General features: G+C 44.4%; 1 protein-coding gene across 6 annotated transcripts in view; it reads left to right on the forward strand.

Annotated features, from left to right (window-relative positions):
• Nucleotides 1-17,672, forward strand: part of PDE8A (phosphodiesterase 8A) — a 167,501-nt gene that overhangs the window by 121,888 nt on the left and 27,941 nt on the right. For 5 of the 6 annotated variants that reach the window (XM_053365110.1, XM_053365109.1, XM_053365112.1 and 2 more), the window contains 7 exons: nucleotides 6,685-6,741; nucleotides 9,244-9,434; nucleotides 10,458-10,514; nucleotides 10,945-11,002; nucleotides 13,229-13,317; nucleotides 15,922-16,000; nucleotides 16,568-16,705. In XM_053365110.1, the coding sequence (XP_053221085.1) occupies nucleotides 6,685-6,741; nucleotides 9,244-9,434; nucleotides 10,458-10,514; nucleotides 10,945-11,002; nucleotides 13,229-13,317; nucleotides 15,922-16,000; nucleotides 16,568-16,705 (669 nt within the window). The remainder of the gene's footprint in view (nucleotides 1-6,684; nucleotides 6,742-9,243; nucleotides 9,435-10,457; nucleotides 10,515-10,944; nucleotides 11,003-13,228; nucleotides 13,318-15,921; nucleotides 16,001-16,567; nucleotides 16,706-17,672) is intronic. The other variant, XM_053365113.1, reaches the window with a different exon arrangement.

The following is a 17,672-nucleotide window of genomic DNA, read 5'->3' on the forward strand; positions in this document are numbered from 1 at the left end:
TAATCTCCCACAGTGTCTTGGAGCGACTCTGTCTTGGGGCATTATGGGAAATGTAAATGGTGGTGTCCCAACCCAGCAGCTTTGTTGTTCTCCAGCACTGCCCACTGGGGCACATGAATATACATGGGGGTCCCATCAAAAGTCAACTTCTGTAATTTTTTCTCCCCCCTGCTCCAAAAAAATCTAAACTTCCCCTCAGTCAAGATGGCAGACTGAATCATTCCAGAGTTTACTGACTGGGACACCTCAAAAGATATTGTCACACCATTTGGTGTGATGGTTGCTGAGCTGGAGGAGGCGGCTTGGGTCTATATTTGTTTAACAGCGGACTCCACTAGGTATTCTCTGTAACGTATCCATGCTTATATATCACATTTGCAGAATTCCATATCTCCTCCAACAGTTTCAAATACCAGGAGATATGTTATTTGCTAAGTTTAAAAACACACACACATTGGAAAGAATCCTAAAATAGACAGGGCCAAAGGAGTGTGACTGATCGGAATCAAAGGGCAAACAAACTAGACACTGACCTGGCATAACCCACAAAAGTACTTCAGGTTTCTCCTCTGTGCCATGAGTCATTCCGTGTCACTCAGAGCGCAAGCTCCTGGAGGAGGAAAAATTCAGCTAATGGTTTCTCTTTCCACAGAATAAAAGAAAAGCCTTCAACAAGCTTGCTCACAGGATCCTTAATAAGTATTGGGGGGGGGGTGCATGAAGGATGGAAAAGTCAACATTGTTGTGGGGAAAATACGTGACATGGTAAGGAAGTGGGAACAGACCAAAAGGGTTGATGTGCTAGCAATTCTGGAAAAGTCTCCTCCCAGACCAGAAATCCTTTAGGTGAAGATTCCAAGAATCAAACCTGGACCTTCAGACATAGAAGGTATTCCTCAGTTTAGGGCTGGCTAAAAGTTCCCCAAAGTAAGTTCCCTTTTAAAGTAAGGAGCAAAAGAAAACTCCACTCATTGCATGGGGCAAATTTTGAAAACTGGGGGGGAGATGGGACGACGCTGACGACAGCTCACTGCCCTCTTCCCCAAACCAGTTTGCTGAGGCACCATTTTGAATTCCCTACAATGTGCCACGTAGGGTGATTCTGAGGATTTCAAAATGGCCACTGGCAACATGGACAAGTCGGAAGGTGCACTGTTGAGTTTTGGAAACTCAAAGTCACCTCTTCTCTAGGAACTAGAGCTGGCATGGGGTGGGGGATCCCTTCTATGGGTGGCAGAACTCTGTATCTTCTTGTGTTGCTCCTCTTGGGTGCCTGAGCTGCCAAGGAGCGTCCTAGGGCTCCTCCAGATTTATTGACCATTCATCCTTATTTGCTTGCACAAAGCTTATGCAGAAATTAGACCATGTCCAGTCTTTGCATACACACCATACATTTAATGCACCTTTCTAGCTTCCCCCAAGGAAGCCTAGGAACTGTATTTTGTTCAGGGTGCTGGGAATTGTAGCTCTGTGTGAGGGGTAAACTACAGTTACCAGGATTCTATACAGGAATCCATGTGCTTCAAATGTATGGTGCATGGGTAGGCAAACTAAGGCCCCGGGGCCCGGATCACCTTCTCAATCCGGCCCACGGCCGGTCCGGGAATCAGCGTGTTTTGACATGAGTAGAATGTGTCCTTTTATTTAAAATGCATCTCTGGGTTATTTGTGGGGCATGGGAATTCGTTCATTTTTTCCCTTCAAAATACAGTCCGGCCCCCCACAAGGTCTGAGAGACAGTGGAACGGCCCCCTGCTGAAAAAGTTTGCTGGCGCCTGGTATGGTGCATACACAGACTTTATGGACCATTCATTCTGATCTGCCTGTGAGGAGGTTATATAACAAGGAACATTCATCCTGATTTCATCTGATTTGTTTGTGTGGTGGACGGTTACATGTATTGCCATGAGGCGTTGTGTCACACTGTTTAGTGTGTTTACACATCATTTTCCCTAAGTTAAAAAAAACCCAAAAGACAAACATACCATGTTTTTAAAAATAAAAATAAAAGTAGATTTGTAGCACCAGAATGCTTTAATCCGCTTTGATTGCACAAACCAAAATTTCCGGTATGCAATTGCAGCCCTACCACATAATACTGGCAGTCTGAAGATGACTCAAGGCAACAGGCTAAGCGCACCCATTGACCAGGCCAGCTCAGCTTGGCAACTTAGAAAAGAATTAGCAACAAGGCAAAACCAGAGCAAGCCTGCAAAACCAGTCACTGTTGAATTCAAATGTCAGACAGACCAAATATAAACTCGGATACATAAGCATTTTGGGGAGGTTCTACTGTAGATATTGTAGAGCAACAAAGATTTCAGAAAATTTCACTGGTCAGAAACGATGTTGCATCCAAAGAGTATAGTATCCTTATGCTGAATTGGCTGACTTTGCCAATTTGGTAACACAAGTTGTGCTAGTTTTTTTGTTTTTGTTTTAAAGCATCACATAGTTAACATCATTTAGGTCAAGTCGTGTCTCCTGTTTCCCGGTCTCTTTCACAGGAAGTAATTGGCTAACTCAGCCCCCCCTTTGTGTTAAAAAGGTAAAGGTACCCCTGCCCGTACGGGCCAGTCTTGACAGACTCTAGGGTTGTGCGCCCATCTCACTCAAGAGGCCGGGGGCCAGCGCTGTCCGGAGACACTTCCGGGTCTCGTGGCCAGCATGACATCGCTGCTCTGGTGAGCCAGAGCCGCACACGGAAACGCCGTTTACCTTCCCGCTAGTAAGCGGTCCCTATTTATCTACTTGCACCCGAGAGTGCTTTCGAACTGCTAGGTTGGCAGGCGCTGGGACCGAACAACAGGAGCCCACCCCGCCGCGGGGATTCGAACCGCCGACCTTTCGATCGGCAAGCCCTAGGCGCTGAGGCTTTTACCCACAGCGCCACCCGCATTGTGTTAGGCAGGGGTAATAAAACATTTATTTCACAACCTTTAGATCAGCATCAAACTCATCTTTCTGCAGGAATAAAAGAAATGGAGAGTTTTGTTGTCGTCTGAACAAAAACTGCTTTGGGGGTTGTTGTTGTACTGCAAAGCCTTGCTGTGAATTCAGCAATAGTTGTGTGAGTAGAGGAGGAAGGGGTTTGGAAGCCAGCTTTTTAAGCATAACTTTTTGAGCATAACTGGTGACAATTGCTGCGATTTAAAATGTAGGTTTGTCAGAGTACTGAGAGGAAATTCCTTAAAGAGTTAAGTTCAATCCAAATAACTTTATTGTGCTAGCCATTGGCTATGACAAATCTTAATAAATAGAAGCAAAATGGATGCCATGCCACAAATACAGTTGTACCTTGGATCTCAAACGCCCTGGCTCCTGAACAAATTGACTGCTGAACGATCGAAACCCGGAAGTGAGTGTTCTGGTTTTCAAACGTTCTTTTGGAACCCGAAAATCCAGCGGGGCCTCCGCGGCTTCCGATTGGCTGCAGGAGCTTCCTGCAGCCAATCGGAAGCCGGGCTTTGGTTTCTGAACGTTTTGGAAGTTGAACAGAGTTCCGGAACGGATTCCTTTCGACTTCCAAGGTATGACTGTCATAGTCTCTCTTTAGATCTTTGTGTTTCTCTTACAGTTCACTGCTATATTGTCCAGTTGGCAACATATATGACACATCTGTCAACTATGGCACTTAAGTAGGCTCTCACTGTCCATACACCATACATTTAAATTACATTTAAAACACATGGCTTCCCCCAAAGGATCTTGGGAACTATAGTTCACCCTCTCTGGCAGCCCTGTTCAGGGAAGTTTTTAATATGTAACGCTGTACTGTTTTTAACACTGATTGGGAGCCGCCCAGAGTGGCTGGGGAAACTCAGCCAGATGGGCGGGGTATAAATAATAAATTATTATTATTATTATTACTCTCACAAATCTACAGTTTCCAGCACCTTAAAAAAACCAACAACTATAGGCTGCATCATGCTGCAGGGTTGACCCTGACTAGGAATGAGTGAACGTGTCAGTATCGGTTTCACTCATTTTTCCACTCTTAAAGTCAATTCTCGACACTCCACATCTTTCATTGGGGGAAAAAACCCATGGAAATCCTGCATATGTATTCTCATAAATGTTACTTGGCTAGAGAATCGCATTGTAAATGTGAAAGAAGTGCAAACCAATTTTGGGTTCTCATATTGTTTTGGAAATTGTGAATTTTCTTTCAGTGCTAATTGAATCTAATTTCTCCGCTGTCCTTAGCCCTGACCATCCTTCAAACCACTTTGTGCTTTACACGTGAAAGAGAGTAAATTACACCCAAACAGAAGAAATAGCTTAGTTTCCTCAATTTCGACAAGGAACAGAATCCATGTTTTTTTTCTTTTGCCACAGAATTGAGGTCACCTTTGTGCAGATTTTTATTTTAAATACGAAGTGCGCACAGCCCCGTGAATGCTTTTCTCCTTTTTCCTTCCTCATGACTTTTGCTGACTTCCCTACCCATCTCACCACTCCCCTTTCTCTTTTGGAGCTTTGGTTTAAATTTAAAATTAAATGGGTGATATCCAAAGTAATAAATTAAAGGGCATCTGAGGAGTCTTAAGGACTGAGCTTCGAAGCAATAGAGCCATGGAGAAACCATGTAATTTTCAAAGGCCTTTATGTGGCGTGTGGGGTAGGCTGCTAGCTCTTTAAAATTACTCACTGGAAGAAATTCTGGATGGCTGAGGATTAAATCTGATCATAAAGTGTGGTTTTACTGTGAAGAATAACACTGTAAAAATGCCACTTTCATAGTCATCAGAATCTGTTCATTATGTGTGTGTGTGTGTGTGTGTGTGTGTGTGTGCGCGTAAAGACATCTGTTAACAGCCAGGCCAAAATACTTTTCTACAGTTTCGTTTTCAAACAGAGCTAAAAGGCAAATATTCTTAGCCTAGGCCAGTTTGCTGCCTGAGGTAGATTGTGCTCCCTCAGGGTGACCATAGACTCAGCTACCTTAGTCAAAAAGCAACATTTTGAATGTGTTATAAACACGCAACACCAGATGGCGCTGAAGAGTAAAAGAAAATTCAATGTGATTTTCCATAGCGGGTTTACCCCCCTTTCGTTATAACAATTTAATTTTTGACTTATTTATAGGGTCGTCTGTTCCCCCCTGATGGGCAGATCCACCCCATGTTGCCTTTCTTACACAGAGCAGTCCTCTGGTTGCAGTGGTTGCGACTTTTTAGTTTAGAGAAAAGGCAAGAATTGACATGATACGAAAGAAGTTTATAAAATCATGTGTGAAAGTAAAACAAAATTATGCGTGGCATGGATTGGAAAAATGGTGGGGTTTTTTCTCCCTCTCTTAGAACTTGTGGACATCCAACGAAGTTGAAACATTGGAAGATTCAGGGCAGATAAAAGAAAGGGCAGTTAAACTATGGAACTCCCGCAGGAGGCAGCTATAGTCACCAACTTGGCTGACTTTAAAAAGAGAATTTGATGGATTCGTGGATGATCAGGGGCTGCTAAACCCTCATAGCTATGTTCTGCCTATATGGTCAGAGGCAGTAACGCTCCTGAATACCAGTTGCTAGAAACCACAAGAGAGGAAAATGCTCTTGTGCTCAAGTACGGCTTGCCGGTTTTCCCCGGTCATCTGGTTGGCCACTGTGAGAACAGGATAATGGACTAGATGGGCCACTGGTCTGATCCAGCAGGCTCTTTTTTTTTCTTCACAGAATGGAATGATTTATTAGAATCCTTTTAGCAGGGGGGAAAAATCACACTGTGCTATTTCTGCGAACCCCATCATGTGATAAGCCACCAAAGGTTCTCATTACCTGATGAAACCATTTTGCGTATATTCTGTCAGCCCTTCCTTCCCCACAAATCCATTTATAGCTGGGATTTTATTAGCAGCAAATTGTTCTTAGCGTGAATCCCATCTTGGTGCAAAATGTTTACCAAGGTCCAAGACTTTAACCGAGCTCTTGCGAATAGTTTTTCTTTTTCTTTGGAACTACAGTGGTACCTCTGGATGCGAACGGGATCCGTTCCAGAGCCCCATTCGCATCCTGAAGCGAATGCAACCAGAGTCTGCGCATGCGCAGGTTGCGATTCGCCGCTTCCGCACTTGCGTGTGACGTCATTTTGAGCGTCTGCACATGTGCAAGCGGCAAAACCCGGAAGTAACGCATTCCTCCTAAGGCGGAAGTGGCTTTCTCCTAGAACGGCAATGGCACCCACCTGAGAGGTGCCTGAATTGAGTTCCAGCGTGTTCCCTCCTAAAAAATGCCCTGCTCCAGAGCATCAAAGAGCAAATCCAAATTGTAAATCAAACCCTTTGTTTACTCTGTTTGGAAGTGGTTGTGTATCCTTTACTTTTTTTAATAAAAAAAAGAAGTCACTATTCAGAAAGCTCTCGTCCAAACAGTGGAGTGCTGTTGCTGAGAGTGCAGAGCACGTTTGCATGAGCTTTCCACAAGAAATGGCAAATAAAAATGCCTTGGAGATCCATCAGTTCATTTGTCACCTTGTCATTTCTACGCTGGTGGTGAATTCCCATATGCAGTCTGACATATAATGCCTACACTGTTTCTCTGAAATGGGGTCTCTCTCTCTCTCTCTCTCTCTCTCTCTCTCTCTCTCTCTCTCTCTCTCTCTTCCTGCCAGGAAAATATGGAAATTTTTCTTCTCTGCCCACATGCAGTATAGAATTGTTTAAAATGCCCATCTTCTTGTTTCTAGGCAGTGGGAACAGATGTGCAGTTTGGGCCTATGAGACTCCACCAAGATCAACTTCAGGTAAGACTTGCCAACCAAAAATCTTGTTTATTTCCCACGTATATAAACTGCAAATGCTGCCCAAGGGCGCTCATAGTGGGGCACAATGACAACAAACAGACCAAGGCCAAATAGCAATGCATGGAACAGTAAAAATGAAAACTATCCTAACGTTGAGCTATTATGGCCAGGTGGTCAGTGCAGCTAGTGGTTAGATCACCAGACTAAAACTGAGGAGACCTTGGCTCCAATTTCCCACACACTACCCTTCACCACTGTAACCCGATTGCTTGCTTGCCTCTTGCTCAAAAATTTAACATATATACTTCAATACGATTCAGATTTGTATTTTCTCAATTTCCTGCCCCATTTTCATGGTATTTTAATTTCTCCCTCTCTGCTGCACATGGCATTCTGTTTTTTATACCAACACATCAATACTGCATTCTCTAATTCCTTCTGTTGCTTATAATTCAAATCCTCCTTGCTATATAATATTTCTATTATAATATTTCCTTAAATAGTTTGAAAAGGGCTTCCATTCTTCCACAAAACAGTCCTTGCTAGATTCTCTTATTCTGACTGTTAACTTTGCCAGTTCTGCATAATCCATCACCTTATCCATTCTTCTTTGGTGTGAACGTCTTCTTCCTTCCGTTTTTGTGTGTAGGGAATCCTAGCTGTTGTTGTTACACAAACAACAAAAATGTTTTGGATTGTTTCTGGTGAGTGCCGGACATGGGAGCCTGTCATATTTCAACAGGGATGCTTTTTTGCAAAACAGGGGCAGCCATAGCAAAGCCCCTTCTCCGAGTTACTGCAGAGTGAGCTTCTGAGATTTTTGAAACTTTCAGGAGAAGCTCTCTCAAAGAAAAGGGATAAGGCAGTCTCTCAAGTTACGGTACCTGCTCTTGAGCTGTGTATGTTCATTCAGAAACTTTGCCAAAAGTCTGCTGCAGAGCAGCGTTCCCCAGGCTTCCATGTTTCTGCTTGGTGGGAGGGATTTGGTTGGGTACCAAAATGCTCTTCCTTCATCCGATTTGTCCTAAATTTGCTTCACTAAATATAGCTTAAAGTGCAGCATGATTCTGGGTGGGGTTTTCTTTCAACAAAGAGTTTTTCCCCCAATTGCCCTCAGAAGCTATAAATGGAAGCCGGGCTTTAAATAAATTCGAAGTCCCTCTCTTATAAAATTATGCATTAAAGACAAATGGGGAGATTTAGTGAAAGGCATTCCGCTGAACCTAATCCAAAGGGTAAGTGCCATTGGAATGCCTGGAATTGCTCAGAAGGGTAAACCGAAGTGTTACAAGGGACCGTATTTAATTACAATTGCTAGATGTCGAAGGCTTATAAGGGGGGAAGTGGAGAGCAGGCAGGAGAAAGTTGGCTCAGTTAACATTTAAAGGTGAACCTTCCCCATCTGCACTTTCAGAAAAAGCCCACAAACCAAAACACTGCCATCCTTTGGAATTTGCATTTCTCTGAATTTTGCAGCTCAGTTGGACTATATAAACCATCCTGGACTCTGCTTTCATCATCTGAGGCCCTTCTTCGTGTGCCTCCTCCACGTGAGGTCTGGAGGGCGGAAACAGGAGAACAGGCCTTCTCTGTAGTGGCTCCCTGTTTGTAGAATGCTCTTCCCAGGGAGGTTCGCAAAGCGCCTTCATTATATATTTTTAAGTACCAGGCGAAAACCAGGTCTATGGCTGATTAATATTCTACAGCCTTTGCAATGTGTCTGTGGGGAGGGTGTGTGTGTGTGTTAGTGTTTTGCTGTTTTGTTTTTAATTATTTACTTGTTTTCCTCCTGTATTTTATTCTGTGAACTGCCCTGAGATCTTACGCTGAAGGGCAAGATATAAAACGAAACAAAATGATATATAAAAGGAAAGACGAGGAAAAACTAAGACCCGGAAGGCCAGGGTTCAAATCCCCACAGAGCCACGAAGCCTTGGCCAGTCACTGTCTTTTAAGCCCAACCTACCTCACAGGGTTGCTGTGAAGATAAAATGGGGAGGAGAACTATGTCTGCCACCTTGAGCTCATTGAAGGAAAGATGGGAAAGAAATGTAGCTCACTTTACAATGAAATCCTGGAGCTGTGAATGAGTTAGTTAAGCCTGTGAATCTTTTATCCTCCAATTGCTTACGCTCTCTCTTTTCCTCTTTCTCTCTCTCTCTCTCTCTTTCTCTGTGATGTGATATACAGTCGTACCTTGGAAGTCAAACAGCTTAGTTCTGGAATGTTTTGGCTCCCGAAAGTCGCAAACCTGGAAGTGACTGTTCCAGATTGCAAACTATTTTTGGAAGCCGAACATCCAGTGGGGCTTCCGCAGCTTCCTATTGGCTACTGGAACTTCCTGCAGCCAATCAGAAGCCGCAATTTGGTTTTCAAACGTTTTGGAAGCCGAACGGACTTCCGGAACGGATTCCATTCGACTTCCAAGGTATGACTGTATATATGTGTTTGTGTGTGTGAAATGAAAAACGCTCACTCCCCTTCTCTTTTCCTTGAGCCTAGGTACTTCTAGTGTTTGCCAAAGAAGACAACCAGAGTAATGGATTCTGCTGGGCATGTGAGAAAGCTGGATTTCGGTGTAACATTGCCAGGACGCCAGAATCTGCCCTTGAGTGCTTTCTGGAGAAACACCATGAAATCATCATTATTGATCATAGGCATTCAAGATATTTTGATGCAGAAGCTCTATGCAGGTGAGTGCTCTGCCCTAGGTGTTTGGTGTGTGTGTGGGAATATATTGATACATTTCAGCTCCAAGTTTAATAACCTTCAAGACTGGACTACTGCAATGCACTCTATGTGGGGCTTCCCTTGGGCTTGATCCAGAAGCTGCAACATGATTCCTGACAAGACTGAGACCTTGTCAGCATACAGTAACACCTCTGTTCAGAGATCTGCAATGGTTGCCAATTTGCTACTGGTCTACGTTCGAGGTGTTACTACTAGTATAGTATAGTATAGTAAGGGACACGGGTGGTGCTGTGGTCTAAACCACTGAGCATCTTGGGCAGTTCGAATCCCGGAGACAGGGTGAGCTCCTGTTGCTCTGTCCCAGCTCCTGCCAACCTAGCAATTCGAAAGCACACCAGTGCAAGTAGATGAATAGGTAGGAATGTGGCAGGAAAGTAAACGGTGTTTCCATGCGCTCTGGCTTCTGCCACAGTGTTCTGTTGCACCAGAAGTGGTTTAGTCCTGCTAGCCACATGACCCGGAAAGCTGTCTGTGGACAAACGCCAGCTCCCTCAGTCTGAAAGCGAGATGAGCGCCGTAACCCCATAGTCGCCTTTGACTGGACCTAACTGTCCAGGGGTCCTTCACCTTTAACTTAGTATAATGTATTTTTATATTATGATTTTTTTCTGCCTATGCTGTTTGGGTATATTAATGTTAAACTGTCTAAAACTGTTGTTGAAATAAATTTAAATTAGCAATCTTCATTTTCAAATATGTGATTATGTTTTGATGATAATTGATCTTTTTATTATGAATTAGTGGCTTTTATGACAGCTGTGCTAATTGGGGCTGATTGGAATTGCTTTCCAAGTTATCTGGAGGAAACCAAGTTGAGGAAAGCTTTTCCAATCAATAGTTAAGATTCAGTTTGGGGGGCTTTTTTATTTAAACATCTGTTAATGGAAACAAAATAAACACTGTCGTGCTTACTTCAAGATGTATTGTGGAATTTATTGTTCTGATTTCCCTCCTTGTTTTTAAAGGTCCATTAGAACAAGAAAGCCGTCTGAAAACACTGTTATCATTGGTGTAGTGAGGAGGTAAATAAGAATTCCCATAATGTTTTTTATGTTCACATGTAAAATAAGACTTGAATGCAAAGTTTGTGGTTGTAAGCCTATAGTTCTGAAAACCAGCGTGGCCTACAACCCGAATCACACTTACTGTTTGTGTCATACTTTTTTTACAGCTATGGTTGTAATAATGTCCTTTCAGACTTGCAGGAGGGAGCTATAACTGGGAAGCAGGTTGCGCATTTTTAGACATATATGTAAGTTTAAAAAACATGAAGTTCCCATGGAATCCAGTAGGAGTTATGCGCATGTGACCTTTGCTGGAGTACGGCCGTGACAGACATCCCATGCACCTTATTTGCAAAGTGTCCTTTGACAGCAGACTGCAGATGCTAACATTTTTAGCTGGGAGAAAAATAAATGTCTGACATCTGTCCATTCTTTCTCTCCTTTTAAGGCATGCAGATCGTGAAGAATCCTCAATATTACCCTTCATTTCTGCTGGCTTCACGAGGGTAAGTATGGCATTTGAAGTTGATATTTGTAGCCCATCTATATTTAGTTGACCTCTGAATACTGATAGTCTCAATTCATTTTGTGAATGCCCAGGAATATAGATACCTGTTTGCTCCTACTTTGTGGACAAACCATACTTTTCCGTATATAACACTCCCCCTAATTTTGGGGACTCAAATGTAAGAAAATGGGGGCCCAGAGTTGTTGAGCTTTTTTACGGTGGGGGTGTGTGTCATAAAATCACCAGACTGACAAATGCTGACTATCGCTTGCATCGCAGAAGCGGCAGCCGTTCCAAAGCAACAATTGCCGCGGCGTCCAATCACCCACCCACCCAATGCAGCAGCAGCCAATCCAATCAAGCACTTCACACAGCCACCAATCACCAACGAAATCACCGCTGACAAGCTCCTGCTCGAGCCTGCAACCAATCACCCGTCTCCCACAACGCACTGTCCGTGTATAAGACACCCCTGCCTTTTTTAACATTATTTTACAGTAAAAAAATCATTGTCTTATACACGGAAAAGTACAGTGTTTGTACACACACACACACTTACTGAGGACACTTATACAGTGGTGCCCCGCAAGACGAATGCCTCGCAAGACGAAAAACTCGCTAGACGAAAGGGTTTTCCGTTTTTTGAGTCGTTCCGCAAGACGAATTTCCCCTATGGGCTTGCTTCGCAAGACAAAACGTCTTGCGAGTTCTTGCGAGTTTGTTTCCTTTTTCTTAAAGCCGCTAAGCCGCTAATAGCTGTGCTTCGCAAGACGAAAAAACCGCAAGACGAAGAGACTCGCAGAACGGATTAATTTCGTCTTGCGAGGCACCACTGTATACTGCTTTATCATTAGCCTTTCGAAGTGGTGTACATAAAAAGAAACCATGCAGAGAGTAAAACAATAAAAGCCACCCTGGGATAAGAAAGTCCTTCTCATGCCTGGATAGCGCATTCCGACTGAAGTTGAAAAATGTCCCCATATTCATCGAAAAAAATCTGGTAACCTTAGTCTAGGACAAAGGAAGTCTCTGTGTGAGGTGAGGCAATAAACAGGGGTCAGCAAACCTTTTCCAGCAGGGGGCCGGTCCACTGTCCCTCAGACCTTGTGGGGGGCCGGGCTATATTTTTTTTGGGGGGGATAATGAATTCCTATGCCCCACAAATAACCCAGAGATGCATTTTAAATAAAAGCACACATTCTACTCATGTAAAAACACACTGATTCCCAGACCGTCTGGATCCGGCCCAATCACCTTCTCAATCCAGCCCGTGGACGGTCTGGGAATCAGCGTGTTTTTACATGAGTAGAATGTGTGCTTTTATTTAAAATGCATCTCTGGGTTATTTGTGGGGCATTGGAATTCGTTAATTTTTTATTTTTATTTTTCAAAATATATCCAGCCCCCCCCCCACAAGGTCTGAGGGACAGTGGACTGGCCCCTTGCTGAAAAAGTTTGCTGACACCTGGAGCAAATGAATGCTGACAACTTTTTGCATGCCATCCTATATGCCAAGTAAATAACAAGTAGGGCATGTGGCAAAATGTTGCAGTATATTCCCCTCCCCATAAAAGTAGTTCTTCCTCTCACAGCTCCAGCCAGCATGCATAAAAGTTGCATACAAAAATGCAGTATATTGGAGGGGGTTGCTTTGCAAAAGCGTGTCTGTTAGTCAGAGCTGCAAACAAAAATAAGTTTATTAGGAGAAATTTGCACAAAAATGCTTCTGGATTTTAATTGGGATAATTCCCCCCCCCCAAAGCACAAATTTCTGCAGAAATGTGGAGAACTGAATTTAAGATTGGAAAAATTAGAAATTTTGGGAACCAAAATTGGCAGATTTCTCTATCCCCTAGCTGCTATATAGGCTCATTGAAGCTAAGTGGAAGTCTCATTGGGATCAATGGGACTTACTTCTCTGTAGACATGTTTGCCTTGTTAGGTAACTGCTACCAGCATTGATTGATGCACCACTAAATATATTAACAAGCATGACAAGTGTGCGCAAGCGCCCAATGTCATTCTATCCCATATCCAGTAAGTGTTGTATATCTGCCCTTGTCAGGAACCTGTTCATAGTTGAGCAGACATCTGGGCAGGTGTGGGGTGCAGAATGTCTTTCCTCAGGAAATAATTGGCTATTTGCACATAATTTGCTACCTAAATCAGATCTCTATTTAGAGATAATCAATGCAGACAATTGCACTTTTTTCTTTTTAAACAGAGATATGTAGAAAATCCCAACATCATGGCCTGTTACAACGAACTCATTCAGCTGGAATTTGGAGAAGTGCGGGCACAATTCAAACTAAGGTAATTTTACCTAAGTTAAACATCATTAGCATACAGTGGTGTAGCATGCTGCGTCATTCCAGATGTTGCCATCCTTCTTGGCATGAGAACCGGAGCAAGATGGTTTGAGCATATGAAACCAATCCTAGACTGCACTGGCTACCAATTAGTTTCCGGGCCCAATTCAAAGTGCTGGTTTTGACCTATAAAGGCTTAAATGGCTCAGGGCCAAAATACCTCACGGACTGCCTATTTCCATATGAACCTACCCGGACCCTGAGATCATCTTCTGAGGCCCTTCTTCGTGTGCCTCCTCCACCTGAGGTCCGGAGGGTGGCAACATGAGAACAGGGCCTTCTCTGCAGTGGCTCCCCGTCTGTGGAATGCTCTCCCCAGGGAAGTTCACCAGGTGCCTTCATTATACACCTTTAGGTGCCAGGCAGAAACGTTCCTTTTTAACCAAGCCTTTCGTTAATTTGGGTTGTTGTTTTTATTTTGATTATATATTCTGTGGTTTTATATTTTGATTTTGTTCTATGAACCTCCCGGAGACCTCCAGGTACAGTCAAACCTCGGGCTGAAGTAGCTTCGGGTTGAGCGTTTTCAGTTTACGCTCCGCGGCGACCCGGAGGTAACGGAACACGTTACTTCTGGGTTTCACCGCATGCGCAGATGCTCAAAATGACGTCATGCGTGGAAGCGGCGAATCGCAACCCGTGCAGACACGGGTTGCGTTCGCTTCAGGATGCAAACGGGGCTCCGGAACGGATCCCATTCGCATCCAGAGGTACTACTGTATAGGGCTGTATATAAATTCAATAATTAAAACGAAAATAAAAAACCCCTTGTGTGTGGAAGCTAACCTGTTGGTAAGAAGAGATCATTTCCCTAAGAAAGAAGAGGCTTTTGGGTCCATCCAGTGACCCACGTGGTCTAGCATCTGTGTGCTCTGATTTCCGTCACCGTGTCCCGTTGCGCCATAAGTGGTTTAGTTATGCTGGGCACATGACCCGGAAAGCTGTCTGTGGACAAACGCCAGCCGGCTCCCTCAGCCTGAAAGCAAGATGAGTGCTGCACTCCCATAGTCGCCTTTGACTAGACTTGACCATCCAGGGTCCTTTACCTTTACCTTTACCTAGCATCCTGTATTCATGATGTCCAAGCAGTTGTCTATGGGAAGCCCACAAGCAGGCCAGGAGCGTAAGAACAGTCTCCCCACTTGTGATTCCCAGCGACTGGCATTCAGAGGTTCACTGCCTCCAACAGAGGAGGTGGACTGTAGGTGTCATCGCAGGTTCTTGTGGGAGTTTCGAGTAGCACAGGAGGGCTGTGGATTCCCATCTACGATTCCCATCAACAGAGGAAGACGTGCTATTGTTGAGATCTTTCCTCTGGAGACAGTGGCGGTAGTCCACAAGGTGTTTGTGAAGTAGCGTATTTTTCGCTCCATAAGACGCACCTGACCATAAGACACACCTAGTTTTTAGAGGGGGAATGCAAGAAAAAAAATATTCTTTAAAGGGAGCGCTGAGCAGAGCCTGTATGCATCCCAGGCTCTGCTCAGCGCTCCCTTTCACGAGCTGCGAGGAGTGTGTGTGCGGTGCTTGCAGGCTTTTCCCCAAGGAGGGAGAAGGGCAGCCCGTCACTCCTCGGGGGAAAGCCCCCAAGAGCTCCACGGCTCTTTAAAGGGAGTGCGGCTCTTGCGGGCTTTTCCGGGAGGTGGGGGAAGGGACAGAGGGGCTAAGCCAGAAGCTAGAACAGCAAGAGGGAGCTCTGTGCAGCGATCCCTTTCGCTGTTCTGGCTTCTGGGATAGCCGCGCAGCCTGCATTTGCTCCATAAGACGCACACACATTTCCCCTTACTTTTTAGGAGGGAAAAAGTGTGTCTTATAGAGTGAAAAATATGGTATGTCAGGAGCAGCCACAGCATCTGCTACCCTGCCATATTAGAACCTCCAGGTCCGTTCGAAAGGCGAGCAGGATGGGTCGGAAATGATGTTGGGGAGAAGGCACTTGGGAGGACGGGATTCGTAGCGAAGTTAGTGGGAGCCTAGAATTAAGAAGTTCCATCTTGATTCAGTTAGGAATCGTACAGCAGCTGGCACAGCATGTTATGGTTGTTACAGCAGGCGGAAAAGATCACGACGTGGTCTGCCGAGACCCTCAGCAGTTTCCAAGTGGTCAGTGAGGGGCAAAGTTTGGGAACGGATGGTAGAGGTGAAATAAATAAATGAATAAATGTTCTCACCAGGCTTTTACCCTCTCTCTGTTTCCTTCTTTTTCCTGTTGTCTCTCAGGTGTCGCATTTTAAAGTGTAAGCCCCTGGGGACAAGGACCTGCTCTCTGGTAGTTTGAAATACACTGAGTTTACTGATGACACACACTCTCTTTCTGTATAAATAAGTTAGCCGCTATACAGGCTAACTTTCTCTTTTTGCTGGGCTAGGCAAAAAGCCAAGTGGCCTGTCTAACTTCCTACTACTGTTCTTCAAAGCAGAATCATCTCTCTTGAATGTATTGCTCCGAGGTGGTGGTGGGGGGTTTTTTTTTGGTCATTTATAGCCCTCAAAATTGCAAGCCGTGAAATTCGAATCTAATGAGTCCACTCCTTTCTTTCCTTTGCAGGGCTTGTAATTCAATCTTTACAGCGTTAGAGAAAAGTCAAGAAGCCATTGAGATTACAAGTGAAGACCATGTAATACAGGTTTGTTCTGGGTACTTTTACGAGTGTCAAATGCTGTTCCAAGGCCTTGTGTGACTCAGTTCCGGTTCACGGTGTTATAGCCCTGTTGTTGTATTGTAGATACGGTAAACTCACCATTTATGCGGGGGTTACATTTTGGAGATTGAGCCCAAAGCCAAAATAGTGTATAGTCAAAACCCCTTGGGTTCAGTGGTGGGTGGGATTGTCAATGAAGTTTCCTCCTGCCCCCTTTCCACCTCTTTTTAATTTGTTATAGAACTGAATGTGCACAAGTTAAATGCGCTTAAGTTGCAGAGCTACTGAACAGCAATTGGTATCCAGTGCTAATCAGACCCATTTAAGTTAATGGACCTGCCTTAGGTTTTTTATTGTTCCTTTGAAGCCATGCCTGTACCAACCCTGTAGACCTGACATTGCATATGACACCAGATGCAGTAGCCTGAGTTGGCATGGCCTCCCCTTGTATAGAGAAAGTACTGCTTTAGAAATGCACAACAAAATTTAAAATCTGCAGGCTGACGACCATGCCTTTCCTTTTGGTTTGACTGCTTTATTTAAATCTCGCAGTACGTAAACCCTGCGTTTGAAACCGTGATGGGCTATCAGAAAGGCGAATTAATAGGAAAGGAACTAACAGAAGTGCCTACAAATGAAAAAAAAGCTGATTTCCTTGACACTATTAATTCTTGCATCAAGATAGAAAAGGTAAGCGCATGCCTTGGTTTGGCACCTGAGCGGTGAACCTCACAGGGTGGTGTTTTAGGACTGGTCTGCTCAGTCACGGAGCTAACTCTGAGGCCTTTGGGAAGTCACGATCTCTCAGCCCCATCTATTTGGGAAGGCTGCTGGGAACATAAATGCAACGGCCCCACGGAAACTGATCTGCATCGCATGCAAATGCAATAAATAAATAAGATAGGATGAGCATACATGCCTGTTGAAGTAATAATAATAATAATAATAATAATAATAATAATAATAATACTTTATTATTTATACCCCACCCATCTGGCTGGGTTTCCCCAGCCACTCTGGGCAGCTCCCAATCGAATATTAAAAACCCAATACAGCATTAAACATTAAAAACTTCCCTAAACAGGGCTGCCTTCAGATGTATTTTTAAAGTAGGATACTTGCTTATTTCCTTGATATCTAATGGGAGGGCATTCCACAGGGCAGGCGCCACTACCGAGAAGACCCTCTTCTGCCTGGTTCCCTGTAACCTCACTTCTCGCAGGAAGGGAACCGCCAGAAGGCCCTCGAAGCTGGACCTCAGTGTCTGGGCTGAATGATGGGGGTGGAGACACTCCTTCAGGTACACTGAAGTGGTATACTATTGCTGTAAATGGAGGGTGCAGATTGCGCCCTAAGAAGCCACCCGGGGCTAGACAACTCAACAGGTTCAGCCCAGTGCAAATGATTGCGCCGGTGTCTCTTGCACCTTCCAACATGCAAACAGAGCACTCATTCCAGAATCCTCTGAAACGATAGGTATGTGGGACGTTCCCTTAGAGACAGCCTTGCCCCTCCTAGGACACCAAACAAAGTTTAAGTAGCCACGGAGGAGGGAGATAAGCCGTTGCTGTGTGGGCACAAAAGGCTGGCAGATGGGTTGCCGCTTCAAAGACATGCGAACGTCACAGCTTACATGCTGCCCTGTGTGAGTCAGGTG

The sequence above is a fragment of the Podarcis raffonei genome, chromosome 14 (assembly GCF_027172205.1).
Source record: "Podarcis raffonei isolate rPodRaf1 chromosome 14, rPodRaf1.pri, whole genome shotgun sequence".
Lineage (NCBI taxonomy): Eukaryota > Metazoa > Chordata > Lepidosauria > Squamata > Lacertidae > Podarcis > Podarcis raffonei.